Source organism: Leptidea sinapis, chromosome 2 (genome assembly GCF_905404315.1).
Source record: "Leptidea sinapis chromosome 2, ilLepSina1.1, whole genome shotgun sequence".
NCBI lineage: Eukaryota > Metazoa > Arthropoda > Insecta > Lepidoptera > Pieridae > Leptidea > Leptidea sinapis.
In genome coordinates this window covers 9,816,931-9,833,593 of record NC_066266.1, presented here as the reverse complement: position 1 = coordinate 9,833,593, position 16,663 = coordinate 9,816,931, and the positions used below count along the sequence as shown (strand labels likewise).

At 34.5% G+C, this 16,663-nt stretch overlaps 1 protein-coding gene and 1 long non-coding RNA gene across 3 annotated transcripts; both read left to right on the top strand.

Moving 5' to 3' along the window:
- The first annotated feature begins 3,761 nt into the window (after positions 1-3,761).
- LOC126972074 (uncharacterized) lies at positions 3,762-10,218 on the top strand. The gene is made up of 4 exons (XR_007731043.1): positions 3,762-3,902; positions 6,154-6,197; positions 8,871-9,018; positions 9,906-10,218. It is a non-coding gene; the product is annotated as an uncharacterized LOC126972074 (long non-coding RNA).
- A 259-nt stretch (positions 10,219-10,477) lies between these two features.
- On the top strand, positions 10,478-13,417 carry LOC126971904 (uncharacterized). 2 transcript variants are annotated; one of them, XM_050818419.1, is made up of 4 exons: positions 10,478-10,674; positions 11,898-12,036; positions 12,112-12,342; positions 12,853-13,417. In XM_050818419.1, exons 1-4 carry the CDS (start codon positions 10,570-10,572, stop codon positions 13,317-13,319), a joined length of 942 nt encoding a protein of 313 aa, XP_050674376.1. In that variant the 5' UTR covers positions 10,478-10,569; the 3' UTR covers positions 13,320-13,417. The 2 variants fall into 2 exon arrangements, 1 of the variants encoding a protein (XP_050674376.1); XR_007731010.1 differs by having other exon boundaries at positions 10,480-10,674; positions 12,112-12,338.
- Positions 13,418-16,663: the final 3,246 nt, after the last annotated feature.

Here is a 16,663-nt window from a genome sequence, read left to right as displayed (position 1 = left end):
GGGTGAAAATTTGAAGTTGTATGTTGTTTTAATGCTGACTCATAATCAAACAAATTAAAAAAAATGTAATTAAAATTAAAAAAAAATTTTTGGCGTGAACCACCCTTAACTGAATGATGAAAAATAGATGTTGTCCGATTCTCAGACCTACCCAAGATGCACTCAAAATTTCTTGAGAATTGGTCAAGCCGTTTCGAAGGAGTTTAACTACAAACACCGCGACATGAGAATGTTATATATTAGATTATATATTATATTAATTAAATTAATACTGACCAATAAAAACACATTAGTATTTGTGACGTCATTGGTCGTGTCGCTTATAATATCGCACTAAATGGTCACATTTCTTTATTTATCAATTGGGCCTCTAAATATGCCCCTAATGATTTTACTCAAATGATGTCAAACGGTTTCATAAGTAATAATAAAAAAAAAACGACAAAGAATTAATAATCCTTCCAGAGTTCTATGACTCAAAAAAATTCGAATTCAACTTTGTAATAATAATAATATTTTAAACCTTATATCTGTGGACATTTTTAATTACTTATTTGATGTATTTTTTTATGAAGATAAGGGACGAGACGAGTAGGACGTTCAGCTTGCTATGAACGATGCGGGACTCGAACCCACGACCTCTAGCGTTCTCTGCGAGTGCTCTTCCAACTGAGCTAACCGTTCGAGTGACGTATTGTCATAAAATCTTGTGTGCAAAATTTATTTGTGTAATATTGAAATTGTTTAACTTGAGAAAAGTTTAGATTATTACAAGCCAGTCATAATGGCGCCGTAACGCGTTACGTTACGAAGCGGCTTACCCCCCATAAGAAGTTATCACAAAAAGGCAAATCCTCGGGTGGCAGCTCTTAATTTATTGATATTAAAATATAATATTTAATGGAAATAATTTATTGAACTTAGCTGGTTAATACGAGTTGGCCAAGGCATGTCAAGGTTCAGTCAATGCTACCGCTGACCTTTATGTTATGTGTACGATTGCTAGCATTCTGTTTCAAAATATTATATGAAAACTAGCTGAACCAGCAAACGTTGTATTTTACCACATAAAGTATATAAAAAATTTTGAAGTATAAAAAGTTACAGTTGATGACCTGCTCAATCCCAATATTTGCATATTAGGAGATTGACTGGAGATGTCGCTCTTGCAAATCTAAGCATTTTGTTATGTTTTTAAAGCATTGAGCAAAGCATACAACATTTTATGACGATACGTCACTCGAACGTTAGCTCAGTTGGAAGAGCACTCACACGGAACGCGAGAGGTCGTGGATTCGAGTCCCGCATCGTTCATAAAATTTAGTTTTTAAAATTTTATTTCTGTATTATTCCTAGACGTGAGGGTTATCATTTTAAAAACATAACAAATTGTTTAGATTTCAATATTAAATAGTTCAGCTTAGATTAGTTTAAGTTATCACCTCTATCGGGCGTCCCGAGACGCACACGTTTTTTTTTATTTTATATTGACACGGCAGTTTGACAATTGAATGAGATTTTATTCACAATTTTATGGGTTTTAATTTATAGGCCGAAACCCTAACATATAATTCATGTTTGGTGACAAAATCGTATCGTAAAGCATTCAGTGCACCAGGAGGCTAATACAAAATTAAATAGACTTACATAAAGAGCTGTATTTATTATTTAATTTATATAATTTAATTGTATGTACTTTATTCATATATTATTGTAATTTAAACCTTTTATTAATTTTTTATAAATGTATAGGAAACAACTTTTAAAACTCACACTTTCACCAGTGAAGTTTCCAACAATTATACGACATTTTTAGTTAAAAGGTAACCAACGGTAAGACAAAAACCACAAATAAAAAGTAATACAAATTAACAAATAATTCTAAACTATATAAGTTACATAATACTACACACTCCTATTATACAATACTACAATGAATTAGTTACGATGAGTTAAGGATTCAGAAAAAAATGTAAGAATATCACAAACCAGGATTTGTTCCTCATTCGCCTCGCAAAGTTTCGTCCCACACAAAAAATTCATTTTCCGACCTAGATTCTATTCCTATTTCGTCTCAAAAATAAGAATAATCAATAATTTATTACTTTATACTTGTTTAGACCTTTTCTTCTTTATTCGCCTCGAATAGTAATATATGCGTTTTATAACATTTTTTATATGGACAGCTACTAAATATATTAATTAATCTAATATTTGAACATGTTTATTTATTTATTTTATTTATTTATTAATTTATTTATTGGTAATCAACAGCGTTACAATAAACGTTAATAAACAATAATATATAACATAATTCTTAAGGCCATTATAGATTACTCATATTGACAATATTATTTTACAATAGTTTTACAACAAGATATATTACAGAACAACTGCCTCTTCTGTTTCTTATTTACTGTGTGTATGTTTGTGTGTGGGTGTGAAAAGGTATGTGTGTGGTTAGTAGATAACAATATGTATATATTTTAAACAAATGAGTAAGGCAGTGCTTTAGACTGGTGTAATTTAATAATTTCACGCTTCAATTTATCATTTTCTAACATGAAGATATCTAGAATATCATAAGTTATTAATGTTTCAATGAACTCAACAAGTTCAAGCTCAATACTAGAAATCAATTAATGGCAAAAGGAGCCTTTTTTAACCGTTAAATGCGTACAAAATAATACTTTTGTGTGTGTATGTTAAAAATAAGTAAATATACTAATTCAAATTGTAATATAAATTGATTTTAAAATTCAATATCTTTAAAAAAACCCGTACAATGTGTGCCCTCTAGATTTTATTATTTTACTTGTATAGCGGTCTATAGTAGGATGATAATTTTAAATGGTTGATAGAATAGTTAATAGAACTGTCTGTAATTCAAATTGTGATTAATAATTAAATATTCTTTATTTAATGATGACAATTTTATTCATGCTTAAAACCCTAACTTTTATCTACCGCTTTCTCCACCTTCTTCGTGATGTATGGACTTTGTAATCAAGATAATTTCACTATTTACTTGGTCCGTTTATGATATGTTTGCCAAGTTTGCGGGTAAGCCTTATATATATTTAGAATATTGTTGTAATTCACATTTTTTTCTGGCTGTACTATAATAACATTTTATAAAGTTACCCGAAACTGGAATAAAAATAAACGTGGGACGAAACAGGAATGCGGGACGAAAACTCGGGGCGAAATAGGAACAAATCCAAACCAGTGATCTGAAAACATTTAACTTTTTATGAAATATGTCAATACGACTGTATACTCTATTATAACAGCTACATGCCCGAATTATAAACCTATATTTATAGTCTCGCATAGGCAATCTAATTCATCTTTACATCGGGATGTAGGCCTTCTGCAGCGAAATCCTATTTTACTTAATAGATATGGAGAATCAGCTATATTATGTAATAATTAATTAATTTACATAAAAATATTATGTCTCTATGGGTGCGGTAGTCTTTCAAAGAACTTAAATCGTTGGAGTGCAAATTAAACTTAGGATTTAAATGTTGACGGAATTCTAAATGCTCTATAATTTATTTTGAATACGTCCCAAGCAGTTTATATGAATATTATAGTATGATTTGTTTTGAAGTATCGTTCGTACAGGAGGTTGCTTGTATAATTATACTATGTATAATTATAGTATCTAAAAGGATTGTACTACTCTACTTCGGTTACGTAAATAAACATTTATGGCTTCTCTTGCATCACTGCGAATATTTTAACGGTATTTCTATATTATATTTCAGCGTTTTGCTCTTACATGCGTTTTATATTTAAAGACAATATGGGTGAATAAAGTGTAATACAATAGTTTTAATAATTTAGTGGAAAAGGCCAAATTATGATCAAAGATACACCCGTAAATTTTTTTCTGGGTAAGTTGAGATGTTGCCTTATTACTTAGAATCTTATAACTTTTTAATTTCGATCATCGGCGGATTAGCATGAAGATAACTAGGTAGTGGGTGATCACCTCCGTTGACAACTGTATAATTGTAATGTACCGCTAACAATGAATTCAAGCTCTGAAGATTGTTGCATCCAATATACGATAATTTATATTTATACAGTTAATTCTTTACTATTTTTATGAAATAGTTTATATTATTTTAACACGACTCCTATATTGGATGCAGCACCTTACAAACTAATTTGTTATGTATTTTACAGCCATTGTAAAATACTCTATTTGATTGAAAAGAGTGGCCGTTGCATTTCATTTAGTACATTCTTCTACAAGTTCAACTTGTTTCGAACATAATAATATGGTAAATTCAGTAATTTAAAAGAAATATTTATAGTGTTGATTCAAAAGCGCTTAGTTTTAGCCTAATTGAATAAAGTTTATTTTACTTTGACTTTGAACTAAGTCCTATTTTAAATGGTCTGAACTTGCAGTTCTCTCATGACAGCTGTTACATTTGTAAGAATTGTATTAAATGAAATAACATGCTTTGAATAATCATTATTTTTGCATATAATATTATGATTTTAAATTATATTATATATGCATTAGGATATCATCCCCATCATCTGGATGTGTGGCGGTCCTCCATAGTGCGGTTTTCAAGGAACTTTCTTCCACGTACTACAAAGCTGTGGAATAAACTTTCGTTTCCGGGACGATACGACATAGGTACCTTCAAAAAAAGCGCGTACACCTTCCTTAAAGGCCGGCAACGCTGCTGTGATTCCTCTGGTGTTGCAAGAGATTGTGGGCGGCGGTGATCACTTAACAACAGGTGACCAGTATGCTCGTTTGTCCTCCTATTCCGTAAAAAAAAAAACGTATTCTAATGCATAATATTGTTATGGCTCAAGATTGCAATCTTATTGAAAAGTAAGCATACATTTTGTATTAAATTATAAGTAAAAGTAAATAAAATTGTAAATTTATAAGCTGATGATTGGCAGATAAGTCGGTACACGTCGACTGTTTTGAAAAACGAAACTTTATTTAGCATAAAATAAGCTGAAATCACTTCGGAATTGAACGGAAATCATTTAATTTCATCAATATACTTTCAATAACGTGCGAATAAGGTCGTAAGTGTTATGATGGCCGATTATGACGTCACACCTCGCAAATCAATGAAATCGCATCATAAGCAACCAAAGCTGTGACGCAATTAACGTTTCAGTTAACATAGCAATGCATTTTGATCTCAATATTTATATAAAAACTGGATTGAATTGTGTGGTAAAGGTTACTATAACATAAATGACTTTCTTAATGATACCACTGATTGGGAATGGAGCGACCGCCCTCAGGCGGTAAGAATAAGTTTAATTGTACAATATTACTTTGTAAACATATTTTTTGATAAAAAAAAAGCCCGTTAGGTTTGTTGCGCCCATTCTTCTCATGTCTGAGGCATTCTCTTTGGAATCGGTGGTAGTTTTTGACCTTCAATAAGTGAGGTCACATCCTATTTTGAGTTTGGATATAAGGGATTGGCAATAATTACATTAATTAATATTTATAACTATTAATATCCCACTATGATGACGTAATCTGAATGAAGAAAAAGGGATACCATCAAATTTATAGGTCCTTAGGGAGCTCGATGTAACCTAAATTCACGGGAAATGAGTCGCAGAAGCCTTATAAAAAGGCATAAAAAGGCATTTATTTTCTCAAAATAGATTCTTTATGAATTCTTTTTGATGTCATTTCTTATATAATAGAGATAGTACTACCGCTTCGGAAACAATTGGCGCTCTGAGAAAGAAGAAGCGGCCCAAGAAACTCTCCCATCATTGTTTGTTGCGCACTTTTTAATAAAATATGCAATATTGTACTGTCATTGCTATTGCTATTAAATAGTCATAATCTAGTCCCAGGCTGTTGAATCACTTAGATATTCAGCTGTGGAGTAGTAGGCTTTACGACAGAGCCATTTTATAATAAAACATTTAAATTTGTTTATAGATAATGCCTGAACAGTGGCTGGTACTTTATTATATGTATCCTTAAAGCTTTTATATATCTTATGAAGCCTACTAGAATTAACTACTAGAGTTACAAGCAATCCCTTATTTCTAGTGTTATAATAATGAAAATCACCATTAAGAGTAAAAAATTTGAAAACTCTTCAATAACTTATTATGAAACCTTTTTTCCAGTATGCCTTTATATACCGTATCCAAGTCGACCACACTTTGTTTGGGTATGTATATTTTATTTTACCTATTATACCTACCTAATAAGTATTAGTTAGCAATATCAGATCATTAGATACTTAAGTCAATAAGGACAATGAACCGTGTTACTGCAGACGTCAAAAATAGAGCCTTATTTGTGAAGGGAGCTAGACTTTTATTACGTTTTCTATACTAATGAAGCTCTGTTTAGTTATAAAAAGGCATAAAAGGCATTTATTTAGTTAGTCTTTCTCCACAATAATTCTTAAACTTTGGCTGATATAATTTTCAGTTTTTTTTCATTAAAAATTTTACATTAATTTTATGTTCATCACTAAAATAATATTCTATCCCTGTTAGATATGTGTATAGAAGTGAGAGTTTCTTGCGCCGCTTCTTCTCACTCAGAGCGCCACTTATATGTATCTAGTATATTAGAAATGATATCAAAAAGAATTCTAAAGGAATCAATTTTGAGAAAATAAATGCCTTTTATACCATTTAATGCCTTCTAATTTAATTAACTCCAGAAGTGGATGAGGAAGAGGGATAACAACTTATCTATATTTTGTTTGAAGCTGCTTCACATTATCAAATCCTTAATTTTATCAAAAGAGAAATGTTAGCAGAGAATTTAATATTCTATTATAATAAACATTAATTCAAGAATCACCATCCACGCGCATTTAAATTGTAATAGTTATTTGAAAATACGAGTGTATTTCTTGCCTGTCTTTGTTTCTGTAACCTTTGACCTTATGAAAGTGTACGGAGGTGAGTGGAATTTGCAGAATGTATTTATTAGTGCGGGAATTTGTTTTGTATTAAGGCCTCCGGGGAATTTATTTTGTTTCCAAGAGCTCCATGCGTTTCATTTTGCAAATTCTTTCATGCGAATATTCAATTTTCTTGCTTTAAAAACATTATTAAATCAAGGATAAAAAGCGAATGTTTTTTTTTAAGTTATACTTCTTTAGGCGCGTTAAGAAAAAAATATGAGAAGATGCGCGTGTATCGCTGTAACACAAAAGTAACAGGGTGAAGTTGGTTCCTAAAATTTTCTGACATTAGTTATTTTTTCTTTGGTTTCTTCGTCCATCATTAGGACAGGCAAAGGGTTCAAGCCCGTACAGCCGTATTCGTTATTTAATAATTAATTGCCAAAGCCTACTTTGCAAGATTTTTACAATATTGTTCTTTCTATAAACGTAGAATAACACGAGGAATAAATAATTTAAAGAATTTTGGCTTTGTTAGGCCAAAGAAGTATAACTTCTTGCGTGCATTCATAAGTACAGACACACTTTTTTTAAAGATAATATACATATTTTCAAAATATGATAACATGATAAATAATACTCTCGATTGATAAATAAGACATCAAAGTAAGTCTTTCAGCAATTCTTTTTTATATCTACTAATTAATACGTGTTGATAGAGCTATTAGCCAATGCATGACAACAGGCCAGGTTTGTTACTTTAGTTTGCATTACAAACTACGTCTTACGTATCTTTGTTTAAGTGTGCGTTGGTAAAAATAGAGGCAATCTGTTTGCCACTATTTTTTTTCGATGTGTTCACAGCTGTCATAGTCTATCAAGATGTATATAATATTATCTAAGCTAAAAAAGAATTGTTATCTTAAGCCCTTAGATTAAAGATTGGTCTCTGGTAGTCGCAAAGTGCGGCAACTAATACTACGCCCAACAATGTGTGACGTTGACGTGTCGTATGTCCTGTTAAACTTTGCAAATAATTGAAAATAAAATGCCAGGTTGCGTGGTAAAATTTATAAAAATAATACTACAGGCAATAAGAAAGACACTGGGATCACATATCATCATTAAGTATTTTGTATTTTAATTAATATCAATGTAAAATAATACGAAGCAAACTTTACAAAATTTGAAAGATGCTATTGAGTGTCAAGATGCCACGCACACAAGAATCTAATAATAATAGTTGCCATAATAAAAAAGCTATTGCGGTATCTAGTTGGAGCGCAGTGGACACCAATCCTTAATTTAAGCTGAAACTAATATATTAGGTTGATTTACGCGAACACAGGTATCCATAACACAAGTTAGATCTCTTATCATGGGTATCGGAATTTTATTGCAACACTCCACTTTATTTAAGATTAGTACTTTTTTCAGCCGTAGTACCAAAGATAATAGAATAAAAGTAGTAAGTGGTACTTACATTTATATTTAAGTGTTATGGATGTATGAGAAAGATCTTGGACGCTCAGAGGGCAATGGAGAGGGCTGTGCTCGGAGTTTCTTTTCGAGATCGAATCAGAAATGAGGTGATCCGTAGGAGAATGAAAGTCAACACAGCTCAGACGGTTGGGAAACTGAAGTGGCAGTGGGCAGGGTACATAGTTCGACGGACAAATGTTGGGGCAGTAAAGTCCTCGAATGGCGTCCACGTATCGGAAGACGCAGTGTTAGTAGTCCCCCCACAAGATAGACCTACGATCTGGTCAAGATCGCCGGAATACGTTGGATGAGGGCAGCGCAGGACCGATCGTCGTGGAAATCTTTGGTGGAAGCTTTTGCACAGCAGTGGACGTTTTCCAGCTGATGATGATGATGATGTATTTGTTTATTTTAGAAACCGTTCTTACGCTCTTGCAAATTTTTTTCTGCTTCAATCTGTTTTTCTTGCAAAAATCTCTTAAATGATGCATTTTGTAGCCATTACATTGGTGCTTACTGGCTGACATATGCAACCATACCTGGATACCCGAATGTGGGGAAGAGCCTGATAATCCGTCACCGTATCAGAGAAGACTGTTCATTGATGAATGTGATATGTACGAATACAATTGTGATGAAAGAAGAGGTAAAAGCAATACTTATTAGCAGTTAACCAACCAAACAATACATCCAAGTTTTTTATATGAAAAAGGAGAATAAAGGAGTCACCATGAAGTGATCACCGCTGCCATTCTCTTGCAACACCAGAGAAATCACAGGAGCGCATACGCCTTTAAGGAAGATGTACGCGCTTTTTTTGAAGGTACCCATGTCGTATCGTCCCGGAAACACCGCACAATGTAGCTCATTCCACAGCTTTGCAGTACGTGGAAGATAGTTCCTTGAAAACCGCACTGTGGAGGAAAGCCACAAATCCAGATGGTGGGGATGATATTCTAATTTGTGGCGTGTCATGAGAAGGTGGAATTCGGCGGCAGAAATCAGGTGAAACAGCTCTTCGGAGCACTCCCCGTGATAAATGCGGTATAAGACACACAGTGAATTGACGTCTCTACGCAATGCCATCTAGTACATTCTGGTAAAAAATGAATATTTATGATACCGAAGTGGTATATCTATCTTATTTCCATATCCAAATGCAATCTATTTTAGTGATCTATTTTTTGAAACGAAGTTCCAAAAATATTGTTAAAAAAATATTTACCAAATTAAAGGTGGTGATGTCTCATGAGATCTAAGAGCACACCTAAATTAAAATATATCTAATTATTTGCTTTCATCATCAGCCAGAAAACGTCCACATCGCATAAAGGCCTTCCCCAAAGATCTCCTCAACGATCGGTCCGGCGCTGCCCTCATCCAACGTATTCCGGCGATCTTGACCAGATTGTCGGTCCATCTTGTCAGGGGCCTACCAACTTAATATGTGCTTTAACGTTGATAGATTTGTGGTCATTAGAGTCTCATAGTTTTGTCTCGTAAATACCCATTTATACCTAATATTTTTTTTAGATTTTGAACCCATAAACTACTCGGATTGCTTCAATTTGCCTGCATCTCAATGTCCGCCGATACCTGCCTGCCCCTCACATCCACCATGTCCAGACCATAGGTTTCATAGAGCGGGCGATAGATACATTTCTGTGCCGTACAGAAGATTTGGACTGCAAAGGACTACCAAAGAAATGTCGCTACCAAAGAATATGTTAAGTGGCAAAAGAAGATATACCCCAAAAAGACGGAGACATCTACACAAGCATACAACTGCAACGACCATTAATAAACCAAAAACGAAAGTGACTTTGAGTACGGTAATATTAAAGAAACAAGAGTTCTACAAGAATGGCAAGCGAATGTTGAAAATTGTTAAAGGTGTTTTTAAAAATATAACACGGAAAATGTTGAGTGCTGATTCAGAATTTTTAGAGTAAAGTTACGTCGAGATTGAATAAAACGACGGCTATGAAATGCACATTTATTTATACAAAACGTCTCAAACAATATTTGAATAATGTTTATATACAGATGTAATTTGAAATTTGAAACAGTTATTTTGTTTTGTTTTTATCACGCCCATTGTATATATTTTAGTTTTATTACATGCTTTACGTGTTCCAACTGACGTCATTTTCTGCAAAATGGCGACAAATATGTGATGTTGTAAATACAATTTATTATGCCAAATCGGGCATGTTTTTTGCTTTGTGTTGAAGATTTCTGTATCGGATTATTATTATTTATGTCCTTTGCTTATTATGATTCCTCTGGACATTATATACCGGTAATTAAATTATCAAATATTTGATATTTAAGACTTTATACTAGTCTTAGGTTAGGGATTGGTCTCCGCTGTGCTCCAACTAGATATTACGCTGAAGTGAGCGTACTCGGGTACGCTCGAAAAATGTGTGACATTGACGTGCCACATGTTCTGTTAAACTTTGCTAATAATTGAAAGTAATATATCGTTTTGCGTAGTAAAATTTGTAAAAATAATATTACAAGTATTTTTAATTTATTAATTTCAATGTAAAATAGCCCGAAGCGCCAATTTGAAAGATGCCATTGAGTGTCAAGATGCAACGCACACATGCATCTGATAGTAGCCGTAATAATAAAGCTATAATTGTTTATAGGTAGTCCGATATCTAGTTGAAACGCAGTGGAGACAATCCTATATCTAAGAGACTAGTGTACAGACAAATAAAAGGTGCATGAGAGAAGAATATATCTAACGGAGATACATTGAGATAAGAAAAAGAAAACGAATCTATTGCTACTGTAACCAATTTTGATTGACAAGTCCTAAACAGGAAGCCACGGTTAAGCTTGGATAATCATCAGCTGATACACACTGACTAATCGAAATTGTTCACTCATTGTCGGGCTGTCAGTTCATCTATACCCTATATCACCTATACTCTTAACCTCTTAAAATATACTTCATAAATCTCACAAAACAGTAATTAAATTAAAATCTAAAACAATTCACTCCTAATATTTATTTTTGTATATATCTTCTATGTCACCCGCTGGAAAATCTTTATATTTTGTAAATGGCTGTGGGCCTCTCTCTATGGGCACTGATCAAGCAAATCTAATTGAGACTCTTCTAATCTCTTAGCTTCAAGTTTTTCTCAGTTGGTGGTTCAGTCCTTCTCATTCTAAGCCATGCTTCCCACTCGGAAGGAATTTTATTCTGAAAATCCAAACCCTTTGCTAGATCATACCACCTTGTAGCTTTCCTTTTTCCTCTACTAGGGTCAGCTGGTATTTCATAGTATTACCTATACTCTATATCTTATTCTTGCTCAATTATCGTTCATTATTCACACAAATTATATGTTTATGTTCAAAAACGAACTTGTATTTTTGAACATTCAAAATCTAAACATATATTGTACTATTTTCCTTTAAAAAATTTTATGTAAATATGTGAAACTTTTGCTCATAAAGCTTTAATACTGGTATTAAATACCTTGGCCTATGTTTTCAATATTACAGCCTCAATCCTCATGTGTCATAGCTACTTTATGCAACCATACCGGCGTTAAGACGTGTGGTATAGAATATAATACAACGGAAAAGCGAATATTCTTAGATGAGTGTGACATGCATGAGTACAATTGTGATAACAAGAAAGGTAAATTATTGAAAATGTTTAATTAAATATCAAAAAAAGAAATCAGAAATAAATTTAATACTAATTGACTTTCAGAGTATCATGTTGTTGATAATGGACAATGTGAAACAACGCCTTCAACAACATCAACAACAACTACTACTACAACTACAACAACAACCACTACGACAACTACAACAACAACAACGCCGGCTCCACAACCAGCAACAACAACTGAAACTAATAGTACTGAATCATCAACTGTATCAGACTGCACCAGGAGTACCGCTAATCCAACGACAGCCTTAGTACCATCTAGTAAGGTAGGTTAGTAGTTAGTCTATTACTACTTTATAGTTTACTTAAACAACAATGTTAACACTGGGAACAAACATAAACATCTTATGCTCTCTACTCGTTTGAGTTAGTAAGTCATTGTTAGTAAGTAATTGGCGATGATCCCAGGAAATGTACAAAACATATGTGTTACCAAATTTAAAGGATGTGTTTAAAAACCTGTGTGTAGTAAAGGTTACTTAACATAATTTATTGATTTTCCTAATGATACCACAAACTGGTAAAAGAGCAAGCGCCCTCAGGCTATTAAATAATAAGTTTAATTGTACAATATTACCTTCTAAACATATTTTTTCGATGAAAAAGCCCAAAAAAGCTTAAAAAGATGAAAAGCCTGCTAAAATTCTTGCGCTTGTTCTTCTCAGTGGCATATTTCGAATGGGTGGTTATTGACGTTCAATAAGAGATTTTTAATCTTATTTTGAATGAAATTATTTGAATTTGTATTATTTCTAATTTAATTGCTGTGTTATTCTTCAGACATAAATACGACGATTTCAACGACCACGCCGACAGCAGCTTCAACAACAATTACTGCGTCAACAACTCCACCATCACCTGCGGCGTCTACAAATTTAACAACTACATCAACAACAACAATAACATCAACAATTCCGTCAACAACTTCAATAACAACTATAACTACAGCTTCAACAACAGTTTTAACATCAGAACCGACAACAATGGTGACTACAGTAGAATATGAAGAAATAACAGAAAATTCAAGTGATAATTCTTGCTCTGTAACATATCCCAAAGATTGTAATAGACCTGTAACTTGGGAAACGACTGCTAAAGGAGAAACACGTGACTTCTTTCAAATACTGAAAGAAAGATTTGGCAGTCGTGTTAAAATATTGAGAGCAACTACTCATTGGCCTGCTGGGGCTACTTATTACGTTGGTGATAGAAGTTTTCGCTTTGGGCGACATCATGATAGATTTTAAAATGTGTAGCTATCGCCAAAGCGGTCAATTTAATGAGTCCTTCTGGCTCGCACTTTGTAATCTATTGATTTGTTGGTCGGTTATTAAAATAAGATTTCTTATGACTTTTTATTTTTTTTTAAACAATAACAAAAGCTATCAAGTACTTCACTATATCATACTTTATTTTATTTCTTAAACATAGAGGAACTATTTTATTTGGTGGTTACTTAACATGAATGATTTTCTTAATGATACCACAGACTGAGAATTCGCCCTCAGGCTATTTAATTTGCCGCATATTTCGAATGGGAGGTAGTTTTTGAAGTTCAATAGGTGATTTCTAATGCTATTTTGAATGAAAATATTTGAATTTGGAATATTTCTAATTTAATTGCTGTCCTATTCTTCAGACAAATACGTCGATTTCTACGACCGCACCCACAGCAGCTTCAACAACAATTACTGCGTCAACAACTTCACCATCACCAGCAGCATCTAAAACTTAACAACTACATCAACAACATCAACAATTCCGACAACAACTAAAATAATAACTATTACTACAACTTCGAACTATGTAATAATAAGCACACTTAATATTTACAGGTTCGTCATCGGCTTCAAAAAATGAATTCATGATACATTGTTTCATTGCTTTAACAGTTGTATTAAAAATATCCAAATTAATAATGCTTACACATAATAAATAGGCGCTGCTGTGGTACCCATAATTAAGCCGGCAACCCGTGTAAGGAAGCCTTTTTTTATTTTATGGAATAGCAGGACAAACGAGCGTACGGGTCACCTGGTGTTAAGTGATCACCGCCGCCCACATTCTTTTGCAACACCAGAGGAATCACAAGAGCGTTGCCGGCCTTTAAGGAAGGTGTACGCGCTTTTTTTGAAGGTACCCATGTCGTATCGTCCCGGAAACACCGCACAAGAAAGCTCAGTCCACAGCTTTGTAGTACGTGGAAGAAAGCTCCTTGAAAACCGCACTGTGGAGGACCGCCACACATCCAGATGGTGGGGATGATATCCTAACTTGTGGCGTGTCGTGCGAAGTTGGAATTCGGCGGCAGGAATCAGGTTAAAACAGCTCTTCGGAACACTCCCCGTGATAAATTCGGTAGAAGACACACAATGAAGCGACGTCTCTACGCAACGCCTTCACTGGTAATTGCAATAAATATACTATTCTTACTGAATTCAGTCATCAAATTTTATGCACAACGAAGTTATAGGGGATCGAAAATGGCCTGAACTGCTTCGAGAAAAGAATGGTACGACCGTGCCTATTTTTACTCGACTTGACGAGGGCAATGCCATGCTCCCTGATCAATACATCGCTCGTCTTATGACCCCGAGTGCCACGAATTTCGACGGCAACTACAGCTGTTAGCATAAGCTGTTGCTTGCTTAATGTAGGTTAACTTTCTCAAGTGCACAATGAATTGAGCCAAGTTTCCAATTGCATTTGGCGAAATGCCAATTTTTGCCAACAGCCTCTGGACTGTGCAAATATGCTTACAAGCATTGTTTGAATGGCTTTTACAATGGCTAGTCGGTTTTACGATATAATGTAACAATCTTTCTCAATGATCAAAGTTTTGGTTGTAGAATGCTAGACATCAACATGAAGGGGGTGGAATTTCGCATTTTGGCTGCCGGTTGTTTTGGCTCCCGATTTCGGTCTTTTTCATGACCTTTTATCATCTCAACTATTATGATTTTGTATAGTCTATAGGTCAATTAAGTCGGTCATCATTATAATTCGTCAGGTACGATTCTTTTTAAACACACATTTTGATTCATAAGTGTCCGTTTGATACAAATATTTGCTACTAATATTGCATACACTCACGCCTTGTTCCCGTCGGGGTAGGCAAGAGACAATAGAACGCCACTTGCTTCTATCCTTACAAACCTCACGCGCTTCCTCTAGATTCATTACTCTTTTCAAACATGCTCGCCGGTTGCGGGTGCTTGGCCGTGGGGTATCCGGTTAAGTAGAATAGACCTTCCCTCACTCTTACCGAGGCGTCGTAAAAGGTGACTAAGGTATTTCAACATCCGTAATATCATCAATCATTTGGCGTCTCCAATCTTAGAGTAGGAAAACTTGAAATAAACCCGGTATTCTGTCCCGCCGTTTAGGGGCTGGCTGTCAAACCCCAAAGACATCATACAGCCTAATAAACAATTATAGCTGTACGAAAAAATACTTTAAAAAATTCTAGATTAAAATATTTAAATAATGATGGTGTAGGTCCCATGTTCATCGGTTCTGGGACGGATTTTGACATTGCCCTTTAATTTATATCAATATATATTGACGAAGCGGGAACCCACGCCTGTTGGGGTAAGTTTCGGCTCTCTTACCAACTAAGCCGCATGCCACATCCGTAAATCGTGGCCACATTCCAAGAGCTGATCAAACATACAATTTACCAGAATTAGGACTTGGTTATCTATTGTAAGTAGGTGGTACGTATCCTTCGTCTGGACTACCACTCGAAGCACGCTCAGGCGAAGGTGGATTAGGGAGGCCCTGTTTTAGGCATAAAAGGCATTTATTTTCTCAAAATTTGTTCCTTTAGAATTCTTTTTGATGTCGTTTCTAATATACTAGATACTACTACCACTTCGGAAACAAATGGCGCGCTGAGAGAGAAGAAACGGCGCAAGAAACTCTCGCAGCATTCTTTTTTACGCTCTTTTCAATAAAATATGCAATATTGTACTGTCATTGCTATTGCTATAAAATAATCATAATCTAGTCCCAGGCTGTCCGATAACTTAGATATTCATTGGTTAATCAGGGTAGTGACAAAGGGTAGTTACAAAAGTTAGTATTCAAGTACCTACTAAATTCAACATGGAATTTAAAGGTTCACTTGGCGTTGCGTAGAGACGTCGCTTCATTGAGTGTCTTCTACCGCATTTATCACGGGAAGTGTTCCGAAAAGCTGTTTCACCTAATTCCTACCGCCGAATTCCACCTTCGCTTGACACGCTACATATTAGGATATCATCCTCACCATCTGGATGTGTGACGTTTCTCCACAGTGTGGTTTTCAAGGCACTTTCTTCGACGAACAACAAAGCTGTGTAATGAGCTTCCTTGTGCGGTGTTTCCGGGATGATACGACTGTGATTTCGCTGGTGCTGCAGGAGAATGTGGTCGGCGGTGATCACTTAACATCAGATGACTCGTACGCTCGTTTGTCCTGCTCTTTATGTAATGGCCCATTTTACACAATGCGAGCTAGCGTAAGAGTCAGCCTTGCGAGTAACTGGCAACTCGCACGGTTAGATACGTACTTTACTAGAAATTCCTACGTGTGATATGAATCATACGC

Bases quoted from the DNA above. Each gene is read 5' to 3' on its own strand.
- LOC126971904 (XM_050818419.1), top strand. From the start codon at position 10,570: ATGCCAAATCGGGCATGTTTTTTGCTTTGTGTTGAAGATTTCTGTATC. The intron at 12,037-12,111 runs GTAAATTATTGA...ATTGACTTTCAG, and splicing joins CAATTGTGATAACAAGAAAG to AGTATCATGTTGTTGATAAT. The intron at 12,343-12,852 runs GTTAGTAGTTAG...GTTATTCTTCAG, and splicing joins AGTACCATCTAGTAAGGTAG to ACATAAATACGACGATTTCA.